The sequence below is a fragment of the Cervus elaphus genome, unplaced genomic scaffold, assembly GCF_910594005.1.
Source record: "Cervus elaphus unplaced genomic scaffold, mCerEla1.1, whole genome shotgun sequence".
Taxonomy (NCBI): domain Eukaryota; kingdom Metazoa; phylum Chordata; class Mammalia; order Artiodactyla; family Cervidae; genus Cervus; species Cervus elaphus.
Window position 1 is genome coordinate 3,288,284 of NW_025316779.1, and position 20,036 is coordinate 3,308,319.

The 20,036-nt window shown below is 46.1% G+C and overlaps 1 protein-coding gene across 1 annotated transcript in view; it reads right to left on the reverse strand.

Annotated features, from left to right (window-relative positions):
* Positions 1–12,985: 12,985 nt before the first annotated feature.
* Positions 12,986–20,036, reverse strand: part of LOC122691388 (proto-oncogene tyrosine-protein kinase receptor Ret-like) — a 49,281-nt gene continuing 42,230 nt past the window's right edge. The window contains 7 exon segments of the mRNA XM_043897964.1: positions 12,986–13,257; positions 14,731–14,751; positions 14,753–14,834; positions 15,882–16,019; positions 17,290–17,360; positions 19,479–19,601; positions 19,684–19,898. Coding sequence (XP_043753899.1) covers positions 13,078–13,257; positions 14,731–14,751; positions 14,753–14,834; positions 15,882–16,019; positions 17,290–17,360; positions 19,479–19,601; positions 19,684–19,898 — 830 coding nt within the window. The 3' untranslated portion in view covers positions 12,986–13,077.

Genomic DNA, 20,036 nt, shown 5'->3' on the forward strand with positions numbered 1-20,036 from the left:
CACAAGGGGCGAAAATCAGAGGAGGATCAACAGTATGCCACTTCGTGAAGTAAGAGAAGTGTGAAAAATCCGACGCAAACAAACAGGGGAGAAGAATACGAGGAGCAAGAAAAAAAAAGCAAAATACAAAAACGAGGAGAACACAAGGGGCGAAAATCAGAGGAGGATCAACAGTATGCCACTACGTGGAGTAAGAGAAGTGTGAAAAACCCGAGGCGAAGAAACAGGGGAGAAGAATACGAGGAGCAAGAAAAAAAAAGCAAAATACACAAACGAGGAGAACACAAGGGGCGAAAATCAGAGGAGGATCAACAGTATGCCACTTCGTGAAGTAAGAGAAGTGTGAAAAATCCGACGCAAAGAAACAGGGGAGAAGAATACGAGGAGCAAGAAAAAAAAAGCAAAATACAAAAACGAGGAGAACACAAGGGGCGAAAATCAGAGGAGGATCAACCGTATGCCACTACGTGCAGTAAGAGAAGTGTGAAAAACCCGAGGCGAAGAAACAGGGGAGAAGAATACGAGGAGCAAGAAAAAAAAAGCAAAATACAAAAACGAGGAGAACACAAGGGGCGAAAATCAGAGGAGGATCAACAGTATGCCACTACGTGGAGTAAGAGAAGTGTGAAAAACCCGAGGCGAAGAAACAGGGGAGAAGAAAACGAGGAGCAAGAAAAAAAAAGCAAAATACAAAAACGAGGAGAACACAAGGGGCGAAAATCAGAGGAGGATCAAAAGTGTGGCACTACGTGGAGTAAGAGAAGTGTGAAAAACCCAAGGCGAAGAAACAGGGGAGAAGAATACGAGGAGCAAGAAAAAAAAAGCAAAATACAAAAACGAGGAGAACACAAGGGGCGAAAATCAGAGGAGGATCAACAGTATGCCACTACGTGGAGTAAGAGAAGTGTGAAAAACCCGAGGCGAAGAAACAGGGGAGAAGAAAACGAGGAGCAAGAAAAAAAAAGCAAAATACAAAAACGAGGAGAACACAAGAGGCGAAAATCAGAGGAGGATCAACAGTATGCCACTACGTGGAGTAAGAGAAGTGTGAAAAACCCGAGGCGAAGAAACAGGGGAGAAGAATACGAGGAGCAAGAAAAAAAAAGCAAAATACAAAAACGAGGAGAACACAAGGGGCGAAAATCAGAGGAGGATCAACAGTATGCCACTACGTGGAGTAAGAGAAGTGTGAAAAACCCGAGGCGAAGAAACAGGGGAGAAGAATACGAGGAGCAAGAAAAAAAAAGCAAAATACAAAAACGAGGAGAACACAAGGGGCGAAAATCAGAGGAGGATCAACAGTATGCCACTACGTGCAGTAAGAGAAGTGTGAAAAACCCGAGGCGAAGAAACAGGGGAGAAGAATACGAGCAGCAAGAAAAAAAAAGCAAAATACAAAAACGAGGAGAACACAAGGGGCGAAAATCAGAGGAGGATCAACAGTATGCCACTTCGTGGACTAAGAGAAGTGTGAAAAACCCGAGGCGAATAAACAGGGGAGAAGAATACGAGGAGCAAGAAAAAAAAAGCAAAATACAAAAACGAGGAGAACACAAGGGGCGAAAATCAGAGGAGGATCAAAAGTGTGGCACTACGTGGAGTAAGAGAAGTGTGAAAAACCCGAGGCGAAGAAACAGGGGAGAAGAATACGAGGAGCAAGAAAAAAAAAGCAAAATACAAAAACGAGGAGAACACAAGGGGCGAAAATCAGAGGAGGATCAACAGTATGCCACTACGTGGAGTAAGAGAAGTGTGAAAAACCCGAGGCGAAGAAACAGGGGAGAAGAATACGAGGAGCAAGAAAAAAAAAAAGCAAAATACAAAAACGAGGAGAACACAAGGGGCGAAAATCAGAGGAGGATCAACAGTATGCCACTACGTGGAGTAAGAGAAGTGTGAAAAACCCGAGGCGAAGAAACAGGGGAGAAGAAAACGAGGAGCAAGAAAAAAAAAGCAAAATACAAAAACGAGGAGAACACAAGGGGCGAAAATCAGAGGAGGATCAACAGTATGCCACTACGTGGAGTAAGAGAAGTGTGAAAATGCTGATGCGAAGAAACAGGGGAGAAGAATACGAGGAGCAAGAAAAAAAAAGCAAAATACAAAAACGAGGAGAACACAAGGGGCGAAAATCAGAGGAGGATCAACAGTATGCCACTACGTGGAGTAAGAGAAGTGTGAAAAACCCGAGGCGAAGAAACAGGGGAGAAGAATACGAGGAGCAAGAAAAAAAAAGCAAAATACAAAAACGAGGAGAACACAAGGGGCGAAAATCAGAGGAGGATCAACAGTATGCCACTACGTGGAGTAAGAGAAGTGTGAAAATGCTGATGCGAAGAAACAGGGGAGAAGAATACGAGGAGCAAGAAAAAAAAAGCAAAATACAAAAACGAGGAGAACACAAGGGGCGAAAATCAGAGGAGGATCAAAAGTGTGGCACTACGTGGAGTAAGCGAAGTGTGAAAAACCCGAGGCGAAGAAACAGGGGAGAAGAATACGAGGAGCAAGAAAAAAAAAGCAAAATACAAAAACGAGGAGAACACAAGGGGCGAAAATCAGAGGAGGATCAACAGTATGCCACTACGTGGAGTAAGAGAAGTGTGAAAAACCCGAGGCGAAGAAACAGGGGAGAAGAATACGAGGAGCAAGAAAAAAAAAGCAAAATACAAAAACGAGGAGAACACAAGGGGCGAAAATCAGAGGAGGATCAACAGTATGCCACTACGTGGAGTAAGAGAAGTGTGAAAAACCCGAGGCGAAGAAACAGGGGAGAAGAATACGAGGAGCAAGAAAAAAAAAGCAAAATACAAAAACGAGAACACAAGGGGCGAAAATCAGAGGAGGATCAACAGTATGCCACTTCGTGGAGTAAGAGAAGTGTGAAAAACCCGAGGCGAAGAAACAGGGGAGAAGAATACGAGGAGCAAGAAAAAAAAAGCAAAATACAAAAACGAGGAGAACACAAGGGGCGAAAATCAGAGGAGGATCAAAAGTGTGGCACTACGTGGAGTAAGAGAAGTGTGAAAAACCCGAGGCGAAGAAAGAGGGGAGAAGAATACGAGGAGCAAGAAAAAAAAAGCAAAATACAAAAACGAGGAGAACACAAGGGGCGAAAATCAGAGGAGGATCAACAGTATGCCACTACGTGGAGTAAGAGAAGTGTGAAAAACCCGAGGCGAAGAAACAGGGGAGACGAAAACGAGGAGCAAGAAAAAAAAAGCAAAATACAAAAACGAGGAGAACACAAGGGGCGAAAATCAGAGGAGGATCAACAGTATGCCACTACGTGGAGTAAGAGAAGTGTGAAAAACCCGAGGCGAAGAAACAGGGGAGAAGAATACGAGGAGCAAGAAAAAAAAAGCAAAATACAAAAACGAGGAGAACACAAGGGGCGAAAATCAGAGGAGGATCAACAGTATGCCACTACGTGGAGTAAGAGAATTGTGAAAAACCCGAGGCGAAGAAACAGGGGAGAAGAATACGAGGAGCAAGAAAAAAAAAGCAAAATACAAAATCGAGGAGAACAGAAGGGGCGAAAATCAGAGGAGGATCAAAAGTGTGGCACTACGTGGAGTAAGAGAAGTGTGAAAAACCCGAGGCGAAGAAACAGCGGAGAAGAATACGAGGAGCAAGAAAAAAAAAGCAAAATACAAAAACGAGGAGAACACAAGGGGCGAAAATCAGAGGAGGATCAACAGTATGCCACTACGTGGAGTAAGAGAAGTGTGAAAAACCCGAGGCGAAGAAACAGGGGAGAAGAATACGAGGAGCAAGAAAAAAAAAGCAAAATACAAAAACGAGGAGAACACAAGGGGCGAAAATCAGAGGAGGATCAACAGTATGCCACTACGTGGAGTAAGAGAAGTGTGAAAATGCTGATGCGAAGAAACAGGGGAGAAGAATACGAGGAGCAAGAAAAAAAAAGCAAAATACAAAAACGAGGAGAACACAAGGGGCGAAAATCAGAGGAGGATCAACAGTATGCCACTACGTGGAGTAAGAGAAGTGTGAAAAACCCGAGGCGAAGAAACAGGGGAGAAGAATACGAGGAGCAAGAAAAAAAAAGCAAAATACAAAAACGAGGAGAACACAAGGGGCGAAAATCAGAGGAGGATCAACAGTATGCCACTACGTGGAGTAAGAGAAGTGTGAAAAACCTGAGGCGAAGAAACAGGGGAGAAGAATACGAGGAGCAAGAAAAAAAAAGCAAAATACAAAAACGAGGAGAACACAAGGGGCGAAAATCAGAGGAGGATCAACAGTATGCCACTACGTGGAGTAAGAGAAGTGTGAAAAACCCGAGGCGAAGAAACAGGGGAGAAGAATACGAGGAGCAAGAAAAAAGAAGCAAAATACAAAAACGAGGAGAACACAAGGGGCGAAAATCAGAGGAGGATCAACAGTATGCCACTACGTGGAGTAAGAGAAGTGTGAAAAACCCGAGGCGAAGAAACAGGGGAGAAGAATACGAGGAGCAAGAAAAAAAAAGCAAAATACAAAAACGAGGAGAACACAAGGGGCGAAAATCAGAGGAGGATCAACAGTATGCCACTACGTGGAGTAAGAGAAGTGTGAAAAACCCGAGGCGAAGAAACAGGGGAGAAGAATACGAGGAGCAAGAAAAAAAAAGCAAAATACAAAAACGAGGAGAACACAAGGGGCGAAAATCAGAGGAGGATCAACAGTATGCCACTACGTGGAGTAAGAGAAGTGTGAAAAACCCGAGGCGAAGAAACAGGGGAGAAGAATACGAGGAGCAAGAAAAAAAAAGCAAAATACAAAAACGAGGAGAACACAAGGGGCGAAAATCAGAGGAGGATCAACAGTATGCCACTACGTGGAGTAATAGAAGTGTGAAAAACCCGAGGCGAAGAAACAGGGGAGAAGAATACGAGGAGCAAGAAAAAAAAAGCAAAATACAAAAACGAGGAGAACACAAGGGGCGAAAATCAGAGGAGGATCAACAGTATGCCACTACGTGGAGTAAGAGAAGTGTGAAAATGCTGATGCGAAGAAACAGGGGAGAAGAATACGAGGAGCAAGAAAAAAAAAGCAAAATACAAAAACGAGGAGAACACAAGGGGCGAAAATCAGAGGAGGATCAACAGTATGCCACTACGTGGAGTAAGAGAAGTGTGAAAAACCCGAGGCGAAGAAACAGCGGAGAAGAATACGAGGAGCAAGAAAAAAAAAGCAAAATACAAAAACGAGGAGAACACAAGGGGCGAAAATCAGAGGAGGATCAACAGTATGCCACTACGTGGAGTAAGAGAAGTGTGAAAAACCCGAGGCGAAGAAACAGGGGAGAAGAATACGAGGAGCAAGAAAAAAAAAGCAAAATACAAAAACGAGGAGAACACAAGGGGCGAAAATCAGAGGAGGATCAACAGTATGCCACTACTTGGAGTAAGAGAAGTGTGAAAATGCTGATGCGAAGAAACAGGGGAGAAGAATACGAGGAGCAAGAAAAAAAAAGCAAAATACAAAAACGAGGAGAACACAAGGGGCGAAAATCAGAGGAGGATCAACAGTATGCCACTACGTGGAGTAAGAGAAGTGTGAAAAACCCGAGGCGAAGAAACAGGGGAGAAGAATACGAGGAGCAAGAAAAAAAAGCAAAATACAAAAACGAGGAGAACACAAGGGGCGAAAATCAGAGGAGGATCAACAGTATGCCACTACGTGGAGTAAGAGAAGTGTGAAAAACCCGAGGCGAAGAAACAGGGGAGAAGAATACGAGGAGCAAGAAAAAAAAAGCAAAATACAAAAACGAGGAGAACACAAGGGGCGAAAATCAGAGGAGGATCAAAAGTGTGGCACTACGTGGAGTAAGAGAAGTGTGAAAAACCCGAGGTGAAGAAACACGGGAGAAGAATACGAGGAGCAAGAAAAAAAAAGCAAAATACAAAAACGAGGAGAACACAAGGGGCGAAAATCAGAGGAGGATCAACAGTATGCCACTACGTGGAGTAAGAGAAGTGTGAAAAACCCGAGGCGAAGAAACAGGGGAGAAGAATACGAGGAGCAAGAAAAAAAAGCAAAATACAAAAACGAGGAGAACACAAGGGGCGAAAATCAGAGGAGGATCAACAGTATGCCACTACGTGGAGTAAGAGAAGTGTGAAAAACCCGAGGCGAAGAAACAGGGGAGAAGAATACGAGGAGCAAGAAAAAAAAAGCAAAATACAAAAACGAGGAGAACACAAGGGGCGAAAATCAGAGGAGGATCAAAAGTGTGGCACTACGTGGAGTAAGAGAAGTGTGAAAAACCCGAGGTGAAGAAACACGGGAGAAGAATACGAGGAGCAAGAAAAAAAAAGCAAAATACAAAAACGAGGAGAACACAAGGGGCGAAAATCAGAGGAGGATCAACAGTATGCCACTACGTGGAGTAAGAGAAGTGTGAAAAACCCGAGGCGAAGAAACAGGGGAGAAGAATACGAGGAGCAAGAAAAAAAAAGCAAAATACAAAAACGAGGAGAACACAAGGGGCGAAAATCAGAGGAGGATCAAAAGTGTGGCACTACGTGGAGTAAGAGAAGTGTGAAAAAGCCGAGGCGAAGAAACACGGGAGAAGAATACGAGGAGCAAGAAAAAAAAAGCAAAATACAAAAACGAGGAGAACACAAGGGGCGAAAATCAGAGGAGGATCAACAGTATTCCACTACGTGGAGTAAGAGAAGTGTGAAAAACCCGAGGCGAAGAAACAGGGGAGAAGAATACGAGGAGCAAGAAAAAAAAAGCAAAATACAAAAACGAGGAGAACACAAGGGGCGAAAATCAGAGGAGGATCAACAGTATGTCACTATGTGGAGTAAGAGAAGTGTGAAAATGCTGATGTGAAGAAACAGGGGAGAAGAATACGAGGAGCAAGAAAAAAAAAGCAAAATACAAAAACGAGGAGAACACAAGGGGCGAAAATCAGAGGAGGATCAACAGTATGCCACTACGTGGAGTAAGAGAAGTGTGAAAAACGCGAGGCGAAGAAACAGGGGAGAAGAATACGAGGAGCAAGAAAAAAAAAGCAAAATACAAAAACGAGGAGAACACAAGGGGCGAAAATCAGAGGAGGATCAACAGTATGCCACTACGTGGAGTAAGAGAAGTGTGAAAAACCCGAGGTGAAGAAACAGGGGAGAAGAATACGAGGAGCAAGAAAAAAAAAGCAAAATACAAAAACGAGGAGAACACAAGGGGCGAAAATCAGAGGAGGATCAACAGTATGCCACTACGTGGAGTAAGAGAAGTGTGAAAAACCCGAGGCGAAGAAACAGGGGAGAAGAATACGAGGAGCAAGAAAAAAAAAGCAAAATACAAAAACGAGGAGAACACAAGGGGCGAAAATCAGAGGAGGATCAACAGTATGCCTTTAAGTGGAGTAAGAGAAGTGTGAAAATGCTGATGCGAAGAAACAGGGGAGAAGAATACGAGGAGCAAGAAAAAAAAGCAAAATACAAAAACGAGGAGAACACAAGGGGCGAAAATCAGAGGAGGATCAACAGTATGCCACTACGTGGAGTAAGAGAAGTGTGAAAAACCCGAGGCGAAGAAACAGGGGAGAAGAATACGAGGAGCAAGAAAAAAAAAGCAAAATACAAAAACGAGGAGAACACAAGGGGCGAAAATCAGAGGAGGATCAACAGTATGCCACTACGTGGAGTAAGAGAAGTGTGAAAAACCCGAGGCGAAGAAACAGGGGAGAAGAATACGAGGAGCAAGAAAAAAAAAGCAAAATACAAAAACGAGGGGAACACAAGGGGCGAAAATCAGAGGAGGATCAACAGTATGCCACTACGTGGAGTAAGAGAAGTGTGAAAAACCCGAGGCGAAGAAACAGGGGAGAAGAATACGAGGAGCAAGAAAAAAAAAGCAAAATACAAAAACGAGGAGAACACAAGGGGCGAAAATCAGAGGAGGATCAGCAGTATGCCACTACGTGGAGTAAGAGAAGTGTGAAAAACCCGAGGCGAAGAAACAGGGGAGAAGAATACGAGGAGCAAGAAAAAAAAAGCAAAATACAAAAACGAGGAGAACACAAGGGGCGAAAATCAGAGGAGGATCAACAGTATGCCACTACGTGGAGTAAGAGAAGTGTGAAAAACCCGAGGCGAAGAAACAGGGGAGAAGAATACGAGGAGCAAGAAAAAAAAAGCAAAATACAAAAACGAGGAGAACACAAGGGGCGAAAATCAGAGGAGGATCAACAGTATGCCACTACGTGGAGTAAGAGAAGTGTGAAAAACCCGAGGCGAAGAAACAGGGGAGAAGAATACGAGGAGCAAGAAAAAAAAAGCAAAATACAAAAACGAGGAGAACACAAGGGGCGAAAATCAGAGGAGGATCAACAGTATGCCACTACGTGGAGTAAGAGAAGTGTGAAAACCCCGAGGCGAAGAAACAGGGGAGAAGAATACGAGGAGCAAGAAAAAAAAAGCAAAATACAAAAACGAGGAGAACACAAGGGGCGAAAATCAGAGGAGGATCAACAGTATGCCACTACGTGGAGTAAGAGAAGTGTGAAAAACCCGAGGCGAAGAAACAGGGGAGAAGAATACGAGGAGCAAGAAAAAAAAAGCAAAATACAAAAACGAGGAGAACACAAGGGGCGAAAATCAGAGGAGGATCAACAGTATGCCACTACGTGGAGTAAGAGAAGTGTGAAAAACCCGAGGCGAAGAAACAGGGGAGAAGAATACGAGGAGCAAGAAAAAAAAAGCAAAATACAAAAACGAGGAGAACACAAGGGGCGAAAATCAGAGGAGGATCAACAGTATGCCACTACGTGGAGTAAGAGAAGTGTGAAAAACCCGAGGCGAAGAAACAGGGGAGAAGAATACGAGGAGCAAGAAAAAAAAAGCAAAATACAAAAACGAGGAGAACACAAGGGGCGAAAATCAGAGGAGGATCAACAGTGTGGCACTACGTGGAGTAAGAGAAGTGTGAAAAACCTGAGGAGAAGAAACAGGGGAGAAGAATACGAGGAGCAAGAAAAAAAAAGCAAAATACAAAAACGAGGAGAACACAAGGGGCGAAAATCAGAGGAGGATCAAAAGTGTGGCACTACGTGGAGTAAGAGAAGTGTGAAAAACCCGAGGCGAAGAAACAGGGGAGAAGAATACGAGGAGCAAGAAAAAAAAAGCAAAATACACAAACGGGAAGAACACAAGGGGTGAAAATCAGAGGAGGATCAACAGTATGCCACTACGTGGAGCAAGAGCAGTGTGAAAAACCCGAGGCAAAGAAACAGGGGAGAAGAATAAGAGGAGCAAGAAAAAAAAAGCAAAAGACAAAAACGAGGAGCAGACAAGGGGGGAAAATCAGAGGAGGATCAAAAGTGTGGAAATACGAGGAACAAGAAAGGTGTGAAAAACCCGAGGCGAAGAAAAAGGGGAGAACAATACGAGGAGCAAAAAAAAAAAAAAAGAAAAAGAAAAATACGAGGAGCAGACAAGGGGGAAAAATAAGAGGAGGATCAAAAGTGTGGAAATACGAGGAGCAAGAAAAGTGGGAAAAACACGAGGAGAAGAAAAAGGGGAGAACAATACGAGGAGCAAAAAAAAAAAGAAAAGAAAAATTTGAGGAGCAGACAAGGGGGGAAAGTAAGAGGAGGATCAAAAGTGTGGAGATACGAGGAGCAAGAAAAGTGTGAAAAACACGAGGAGAAGAAAAAGTGGAGAACAATACGAGGAGCAAAAAAATAAAAATAAAAGACAAATACGAGGAGCAGACAAGGGGGGAAAATAAGAGGAGGATCAAAAGTGTGGAAATACGAGGAGCAAGAAAAGTGGGAAAAACACGAGGAGAAGAAAAAGGGGAGAACAATACGAGGAGCAAAAAAGAAAAAAAAAAGAAAATACGAGGAGCAGAAAAGGGGGGAAAATAAGAGGAGGATCAAAAGTGTGGAAATATGAGGATCAAGAAAAGTGGGAAAAACACGAGGAGAAGAAAAAGGGGAGAACAATACGAGGAGCAAAAAAAAAAAGAAAAATACGAGGAGCAGACAATGGGGGAAAATAAGAGGAGGATCAAAAGTGTGGAGATACGAGGAGCAAGAAAAGTGGGAAAAACACGAGGAGAAGAAAAAGGGGAGAACAATACGAGGAGCAAAAAAAAAAAGAAAAATACGAGGAGCAGAAAAGGGGGGAAAATAAGAGGAGGATCAAAAGTGTGGAAATATGAGGAGCAAGAAAAGTGGGAAAAACACGAGGAGAAGAAAAAGGGGAGAACAATACGAGGAGCAAAAAAAAAAAGAAAAATACGAGGAGCAGACAATGGGGGAAAATAAGAGGAGGATCAAAAGTGTGGAGATACGAGGAGCAAGAAAAGTGGGAAAAACACGAGGAGAAGAAAAAGGGGAGAACAATACGAGGAGCAAAAAAAAAAAGAAAAGAAAAAGTCAAGGAGCAGACAAGGGGGAAAAATAAGAGGAGGATCAAAAGTGTGGAAATACGAGGAGCAAGAAAAGTGGGAAAAACACGAGGAGACGCAAAAGGGGAGAACAATACGAGGAGCAAAAAAAAAAAAAAAAGAAAATACGAGGAGCAGAAAAGGGGGGAAAATAAGAGGAGGATCAAAAGTGTGGAAATATGAGGAGCAAGAAAAGTGGGAAAAACACGAGGAGAAGAAAAAGTGGAGAACAATACGAGGAGCAAAAAAATAAAAATAAAAGACAAATACGAGGAGCAGACAAGGGGGGAAAATAAGAGGAGGATCAAAAGTGTGGAAATACGAGGAGCAAGAAAAGTGGGAAAAACACGAGGAGAAGAAAAAGGGGAGAACAATACGAGGAGCAAAAAAAAAAAGAAAAGAAAAATTTGAGGAGCAGACAAGGGGGGAAAGTAAGAGGAGGATCAAAAGTGTGGAGATACGAGGAGCAAGAAAAGTGTGAAAAACACGAGGAGAAGAAAAAGTGGAGAACAATACGAGGAGCAAAAAAATAAAAATAAAAGACAAATACGAGGAGCAGACAAGGGGGGAAAATAAGAGGAGGATCAAAAGTGTGGAAATACGAGGAGCAAGAAAAGTGGGAAAAACACGAGGAGAAGAAAAAGGGGAGAACAATACGAGGAGCAAAAAAGAAAAAAAAAAGAAAATACGAGGAGCAGAAAAGGGGGGAAAATAAGAGGAGGATCAAAAGTGTGGAAATATGAGGATCAAGAAAAGTGGGAAAAACACGAGGAGAAGAAAAAGGGGAGAACAATACGAGGAGCAAAAAAAAAAAGAAAAATACGAGGAGCAGACAATGGGGGAAAATAAGAGGAGGATCAAAAGTGTGGAGATACGAGGAGCAAGAAAAGTGGGAAAAACACGAGGAGAAGAAAAAGGGGAGAACAATACGAGGAGCAAAAAAAAAAAGAAAAGAAAAAGTCAAGGAGCAGACAAGGGGGAAAAATAAGAGGAGGATCAAAAGTGTGGAAATACGAGGAGCAAGAAAAGTGGGAAAAACACGAGGAGACGCAAAAGGGGAGAACAATACGAGGAGCAAAAAAAAAAAAAAAAAGAAAATACGAGGAGCAGAAAAGGGGGGAAAATAAGAGGAGGATCAAAAGTGTGGAAATATGAGGAGCAAGAAAAGTGGGAAAAACACGAGGAGAAGAAAAAGGGGAGAACAATACGAGGAGCAAAAAAAAAAAAGAAAAGAAAAATTCGAGGAGCAGACAAGGGGGGAAAATAAGAGGAGGATCAAAAGTGTGGAAATACGAGGAGCACGAAAAGTGGGAAAAACACGAGGAGAAGAAAAAGGGGAGAACAATACGAGGAGCAAAAAGAAAAAGAAAAATACGAGGAGCAGACAAGGGGGGAAAATAAGAGGAGGATCAAAAGTGTGGAAATACGAGGAGCAAGAAAAGTGGGAAAAACACGAGGAGAAGAAAAAGGGGAGAACAATACGAGGAGCAAAAAAAAAAAGAAAAATACGAGGAGCAGAAAAGGGGGGAAAATAAGAGGTGGATCAAAAGTGTGGAAATACGAGGAGCAGGAAAAGTGGGAAAAACACGAGGAGAAGAAAAAGGGGAGAACAATACGAGGAGCGAAAAAAAAAAAAAAAAAGAAAAATACGAGGAGCAGAAAGGGGGGAAAAATAAGAGGAGGATCAAAAGTGTGGAAATACGAGGAACAAGAAAGGTTTGAAAAACCCGAGGCGAAGAAAAAAGGGAGAAGAATACGAGGAGCAAAAAAAAAAAAAGAAAAAGAAAAATACGAGGAGCAGACAAGGGGGGAAAATAAGAGGAGGATCAAAAGTGTGGAAATACGAGGAACAAGAAAGGTTTGAAAAACCCGAGGCGAAGAAAAAAGGGAGAAGAATACGAGGAGCAAAAAAAAAAAAAGAAAAAGAAAAATACGAGGAGCAGACAAGGGGGGAAAATAAGAGGAGGATCAAAAGTGTGGAAATACGAGGAGCAAGAAAAGCGGGAAAAACACGAGGAGAAGAAAAAGGGGAGAAGAATACGAGGAGCAAAAAAAAAGAAAAATACGAGGAGCAGACAAGGGGGGAAAATAAGAGGAGGATCAAAAGTGTGGAAATACGAGGAGCAAGAAAAGTGTGAAAAATCCCAGGAGCAGGAAAAGGGGAGAAAAATACGAAGAGCAAAAAAAAAAAAAAAAAAACAGAAAAATACGAGGAGCAGAAAAGTGTGAAAAATAACAGGAGCATCAAAAGTGTGAAAATACGAGGAGCAAGAAAAGTGTGAAAAATCCCAGGAGCAGGAAAAGGGGAGAAAAATACGAGGAGCAAAAAAAAAAAAAAAAGACGAGGAGCATGAAAAGGTGTGAAAAATGCGAGGAGCATGAAAAGGTGTGAAAAATGCGAGGAGCCAAAAAAAAAAAAATCCCCTGAGAGTTCTGCCCCGCCCTCTCCTCTATCATCTTAAGCTGCTGGGCAATGTGATCATCACACATATTTTCACATCCTTTAAAAAAAACATAGTTTTAAAAAAAATGCCTAAATGTAAATGGATGCAAAGTCAGACATTTACAAACAAAAAGGTTCAGAGCAGACTTTGGTTTCATTCAAACCAGAAACACTCTTAAAAAGCATTACAGAGAGTAAGGACAGTGCAGAGAGCAGGAACAACGTGGCTAGAATCTAGTAAATGCATGTGAAATTCTACCATAGAGTTTGTTTTCAATCCATGTGGAGGGGAGGGTGCGAGGGAGGGGAACATTATTACAGTCCCCCAGGGGTGTCTCCTCCTCTGACAGGCCATCATCATACAACAGTGAGTCGGATGGGGTGGACACGGCCAGGTCCAAGTAGTCCTGGAAGGGAGAGAGACCTGGTCACTCCTGGAGCAGGTCATTGCTGGACATGCCCACCCCTCCCCACCCCCGCCCTGCCTGATAGCAGAAGCCCCAGCCGAGTCCCACCCCGAACCTATCAACCTCTCGCCAGATCTGAGCCCCTGGCCAGGTCTGTCAGCATGAGTTCCCCCAGCCTCTGGTCCTCATCACAGAAAATCACCTCTTGGAGGCAGAAATGTGTTCCCTCATTGTTCTGGTCCTCTCTCTGCAGCGCTAGGGGCACCAGGCCCAGCACTGGAGAACAGGCCTGTTTATAAAACCTGAGGCTCTGGGATTGCAGTCCCGTGACTCATGTGGGAAGGCCAAGACACATTCCCCATCTGCTCCACACTTTCTGGCTTCCCTCCAGGCACTCCTGCCATCTCCAATATCAAGTCAGGACCAAGAAATCTGAGTCATCGGTGTGGGTTTTGCATAAGATGCTGCTAGAGGCTTCAGCTCCCAAGCAGGATGATTTGTGAGGACCGGCTACTTCCACTGCCCTGGTTAAAGGTGTCAAGAATGCTTCCAGTGTGTTTCTGGCTGGTTCTCAGCACTGTTCTAGGAAAGCTGTTTGTAGGCATCAGCTATTACCTCTGTTTAGGGCAAATCATAGGATGTGCCCAAACGATACACCAAGGTTGGGTTTTATTCCAAGGGGCCCAGTCCATGCATCTTGCCTTCCATGTTTGGAGAAATGACAACTTTCAGTAACTGTGTCAATTTAAGGATGAAACCACCAGAGGGCAAGCAAGGTCTGTGTCTATTTTCTTTACTTGCATCCCCAGCATCTAAGGCAGAATACAGGAGGCAGCCCATTGCCCAATCAATATTAGTGAAAACTGTGTTGATTTCCTCTATCACCTAGAGTTGTAAACTGGAGGCACACAGATATGTTGTTTGGCCCACACTGAGCTTTTGGAAATTGCTATAAAAACTGGGAAACATAAACATCCCTTAAAAAGCCCTGGCATGCTGGCACTCTTATTCCTACAGGTTACATTGTCTATGGTAACAGGTCCTTCAGAGCCAGCTGGTAGGTTACTATTTGTCACAGTTTCCACTGCTCCCTTCACTTCCCACCCCTAGCCAGACCCTTCATAGAATCTGAATTTAGGACACATTCATTCCAACTTTACTTCCTCAAGTTCCATTATTGAAAATAATTTTGTTTGGCTTTGGCATATCTTCTTCCCACCCCTGTCTGTGGAGGGCTCTTCCTAAGTGTCAAGGTAAAAATCCTGGTTTCTCCCTAATTTCAAGAAGTCCAAGAGGCCTGGATTAAGGATAAAGGTTCGTGCCCGCCCCGCCCCCTGCCCCCAGTCTGCCCTGCCCCCTACCAGGAGACGACATGACCATCTCACTCTGCACAGCCGCACTCTGCCTTTGTATTGGGAATTCCATGAACTGGGGTGAGGGAAGTGGCACCAGGGATTGGCTCCGGGTACTCACTCTGCTCTTAACCATCATCTTAGATATCTAGGTCTTTGCTGATGTCGGCAAACACTGGCCTCTTGTCTGGTTCCCGCTTCCAGCACTGCAGCATTAGACTGTACCTGGTGAGACAAACAGGTGGGTGGTGACAATCCAGCAAGGATTGCCCAGTCACAACCACCACACCCAGTACAGTGCACCTGGGCCCCAGAGGCTCTGGTCCAAAATCCCAAAGCTGTTCCTGTGTCACTGACATCCTTCTCTGAGTTGGGCCAGGGTATGATGGGTCAGCAGGGGCTCACAGTGTCTGGCGCTGTGGTCCAGCCATGCTTGTTATGGCAGCTAATGCAGAAATGCCAGTCCTTAAAACTCTTATGAAGGATGAACTGTGTATGAACACAAAAACCTGCCAAGCACACTCTGTCTTGCACCTCCCTCCCTCCCTCCCCTGGGGCTCTGGCAGGGCTGCAGGGGCCACCTTGTGGGTGAGTGCTGGGCCTGTGCCTGCCAGTCTAGGGTGCCCAGGGAGGCAGCACCTACTCACCCTTGCACTCCCACAGCCCTGAGCCAGGCACATGGCAGGTGCATGACAGACTTTGTAGAATGAATGGACCAGTGTGTGTCTAACTATGGACGACCCCCTTCTCATGTGTTCTCAACCTGTTCTCCAAGGATCATCTGATGGAACCACCATTTGATGAGAAGATTCTGGTGCCCTCGAGCTGAAGTCCAGGTGCCATCTGCCTGCTCTTTGTCTGCCTTGGTGTCTCCACTTGGGCGCTCCCCTGTATGTACCCCTGGGGCCATTCTGAATTACCTGCCCCTCCCCAAGCATCCTGGGACAGGTCTCTAGCCTTAGACTGAAGCTGCTCCCTCATCCTTCCACCACCTCTCCTGGGGTCCTGCTCCCCCTCAGCTTGTAAGTCCCCCCAGGAGGCCCACCCAGCCCCCAGTGGAATCTGGGTCCCCAGCATCTGCCATCATGCCCAAGGGTGGTTCTCTGTCATCTGTGCCTTTGTCTTAGCCCGTTGCTTCCAGCTGCCCAGCTCGCCTAGGGCTGGCACCCAGGGCTGCCCAGCAGTGGGAAAGGATGAGTGTGCATGACCCCACCCCTCCAAAACCTGGAGTGTCAGTGGCTGCGGAGGCTGGACCAGAGAAAGCATGCTCACATCTCCTCGCTGCAGTTGTCTGGCCTCTCCATCCGATAGTCTGTCTTCAGAAGGTTGAAGAGCCGCTCTGGAGGAATCCCAGGGTAGGGGTTGCCGCCCAGGGTCACAATCTCCCACAGCAGGATACCAAAGGACCACCTGCAGAACCAGAGGGCCAATGAGCGACTGCACTGAGTCTGTGGCATCCTCAGCGCCCCAGATATCCTCCCCCTGGGCAGCAACAGGACCCGAGTTCCCTGTACAGAGAGTGGTCCAAGTGCCCACAGTTTCAGCCTAGGCTGACCAGACAGATGGAAGTGGAATGGAGGCGGGACCAGGTGTCTGCCTGCCCTGCCCCAACCCCCTGGCAAGCTGCTGCCCAAGCTCAGCCCCCATATCCAAAAAGGGCAGGTGGCTGACCCCTGAGGTGAAGCTCTGTAGCATCAGAGACGGCACAGGGAATGCAAATGAGCACAGTGAAAAGCAGGTCAAACTGAGGCCACAGGGCACCAGGGCACTCTGCAAAACCCCTTCACCTTTTCTGTGTGCCTGGAAATTTTCATAAGATGTTAAAAGGAAAAAACACTGCAATGGGAAAATATCAACTGTGAGGGAAAATTTACTGTCAAGTGGGGACAAAATCATCACAAAACAGCATTATCACACAAGCCCGTTTACAGTAATAAAGAATGCCTGCATGCCACGGACAACTCTAGGCAAGGCCTGTGAGTGCTGGCCGTAGTTATTTTGGGATGGTGGGGCCCCATTGACTTTTAGTCTCATTATGCTTTCCCCTGCATTTCCAGTTGTTTTACAGTCCACTTGGTAATCAGAACACAGCTGTTAAAACTGTTTAAGAATTGCCTTTTCACAGCCTACTTTATTTAAAACATGCAAGGCTGTTTACAGCAGAACATTTGGAAACAAGTCTGTTGTGGTTTTCAAAACAATTGAGAATGCAGTTGGACTTGGAAGACTTGAGTTTTGGTCTTGGAGCAGTTTGGGTACCGGAAACCCATTCAAGGTCACTCCACCCTAAACCTGTCTCTGGGTGGGGACCAGTCTCCAGGGACCTGCTTGAAGCCCGCTCACACTCAGGCTCACAGAGAGGGAACTGTTCAGCTGGGACTGTGTGTCACTGAGATGTCCAAAGAGAGGGCAGGGGAGGTGGGGGAGGCAAGGGGGCTGCAGCTATGGCTCACATCCTCATGCATTCCACCGTGGCACTCAGAACTACTGCCTGGGCCTTTGCCATTTGCTGTGTGAGTACACAAAGCTTCCCCATCCACAGCCCCCCAGTTTGGGGAGGTCACTCTGGACGGCTGGAATGAGCTGACAGGGACTCAGGGCAACTCTGTTCCCCAGCAGAGCTGCCCAGACAGGTGCATACATGTAACCTCCACCCCAGGAAGGCAACACCCAGACTCACACATCACTCTGGGTGGTGTAGATATGATCAAAGAGGGACTCAATGGCCATCCACTTGACTGGGATCCGACCCTAAGGAAGGAGTGAAAGAAAGGCATTAACGTTGCTCTGAGATCCTAGGAACTGGTGTGTGTGGGGGACACATCTCAGGCTCTTTCAGCTCTTAGGGAACACTGAGTAATGACTCCAGTGTGTTCCTGGGTAGAGGCCAGCAGCCCAGCCTCACAGGGGCTGGAGTCCTAGCCCCGCCTTCCTAGGCTTGGCTGAGACCCCCGAGGGAGTCAGTCGGCCTGCCCACAGCTATACAAGGTGTGCTGGTCATGCACCACATCCCAAGGAATTGATGCTAAGTGCAAGCCAGGCCCCACTGTGGTCACTTCTCGGGAGATCAGGGGCACTGCACCCTGGGTGCTGCCCAGTGGGTAGGCTGGAAGCACTTCCATCAAGATCTCCCCTGATTTCTGAGGGTGAAGGGGTCTGGGAAGCCAACATCCAGTGTTTCCATCTTGGGAATTTCTGACACAAATGAACACACTAAAGGCCTTTCTAAGAAGCTCTGAGCGAAGAAATCAATGTGAGTGTCTTGAGTCTGATTTTTCCCTTATTTTATCCCAGGGCCCTTTTAGCATCCTCTAAAAGACTGTCCTCCACCATGGAGAGGCTGGAGTTCAACCTAACAAATCCTTTCTAATGCAACTTAAGAAATAGCTTTTTGGTACAAATAGATCAGCGGGCTTTCCTGGTGGCTCAGTGGTAAAGAATCCACCTGCAGTGCAGGAGATGCGGGTTTGATCCATGGGTCAGGAAGATACCCTGGAGGAGGAAATGGCAACCCACTCCAGTATTCTTGCCTGGGGAATTCCATAGACAGAGGATCCTGCTGGGCTACAGTCCATGGGTCGCAAAGAGTCAGACACGACTGATCGATTAAACAACAACAAACAGGTCAGCATCAAGGCACAATCAATTAAAAAAAAGGCATTTGCTTTGGATTTTAATGCATTTATTGTACTTCTTTTTTTTTTTTAAAGTACTATTTAGGATTCATACCCTACATGAAGTGTGACTGCTTCGAGGGTGTGTGTTTCTAACAATGCAACCTGCAGGCTGTGCTCTCAGGGGCCGAGCTTGGGCACCTTGTGCTTCCTTGCTGGGTGACACAGGGCCTTCCCGAGGACCAGTGCATCAACAGGAAGTTCCATCCAGCCCCCTCCACGGGGTAGGGAGCACCCCTCTCCACTTCCCCTTCAGCACTTCTAAGATGTGCTGTCACAACAGAAACCCCACAAGAAATCAAATGTCATCCTCACAGCCCCAGGAGCACCTGGGCTTCACTCGCCCCTCAGAGCAAAGCTGAAGTGTATGTCGTGGCTTTCTGTGTTTTTCTTTTTGAGCAGCATCTGTTCTGAATGCCAGCTTAGCTGTGTGTCTTGAGGGGGCCTGTGATCTTCCCTGTCTAGTCTGTCACAGGGAGGCTACTAGAAAGGGGTTGGGAGGATAGCAGCACCAAGAAAGTCAAGACCAATGTCACAGGGAAGGGGACCATACCAGGGAACCAGGTTTCCCAAGAAGGTCCCCGAACCACCTGTTTTAGTGACTTGGAAAAAGCTTCCCAAATCTCTACACTGTAACTCTGGACTTTGTCTCCAGGATCCTCCTGATTGCCTTCCAAACTCACTTAGTCAGCCGTTCCTAGGCCCTTGGACCAGGAGCATACCCTGCTGTAAAGTGGTTCAATCCTTTCTGTAAAGAATGACTAGCAAGCTTGGGTTTAATTCATTTCTTTTCCCCAAGCAAAGGACTAAAGTTACACAGAAAGTAAAACAGTGACCTTCACTCTGCAGCAGTGAGAGGAGCAACTGCAGACAAGAAGATTGTTATTTCTGCAGTGGTGGGTGACCTTTAGAAGTGATAGTGATGAAAAGTGAGAGAAGCTGCAGGAACCCCACTCCCAGCAGGGAGCTCCAAAACAGCACGTGTGGCTGTGAGGAAGAGAAGGAACAGGCTCAAGACTGAGTCCTGCTCTGGGTCTCTGGGGACCCAGGACTAGGAAAGAGTTCGGGGATGAGGACTGGAAGTTTGCACTCTAAAAACCCGCTTTATCTTCCTCAGATCAAAATCTGTCCCCACCCTGTGGGCTCCCTGACCATGCCCTCTGCCCTCAGGCCATCACACCCCAGAGCCTGGTACCTTGCTCCTCTTCACGTAGGAATCCTCTTCATAAACATCTCGGGACAGACCAAAATCTGAGATTTTCATCCTGTGGCCCTCGGCTACCAGGATGTTTCTGGCTGCCAAGTCCCGATGGACAAGCTGTGGAAAAGACAACAGCAGGGACCCCTGAACCCCGGGCCAATCGCTGGCGGAGGGGGCGCGGGGCTGGGGCGGCACGCACCTTCATCTCAGCCAGGTACTGGATCCCTTGTGAGATCTGCCAGGCAAAGGAGACAAGGTCGCCCATGGTCAGGGCCTGCTCCTCCAGGTTGTCCAGGTAACTGGAGTTGCGGCTGCCCCCGCTGCCCACGTAGCCAGGTCCCGCCTTGCGGCTCTCTCGGAGGAAGCCCCGCAGGGAGCCGTACTTGGCATACTCCACGATGAGGAGCAGTGGCCCTAGGGGCAGAGCAGTAGGTACGTGGGCTGGCTGCTTAGGTGACCCTGGGCAGGCAGAAGTTGGGCCAGCACGGGGCAATCGCTTCCAGCAGCCTGAGGACTCAAGCCTCAGCTCACTCTCCCATCACTCTGCTCTCC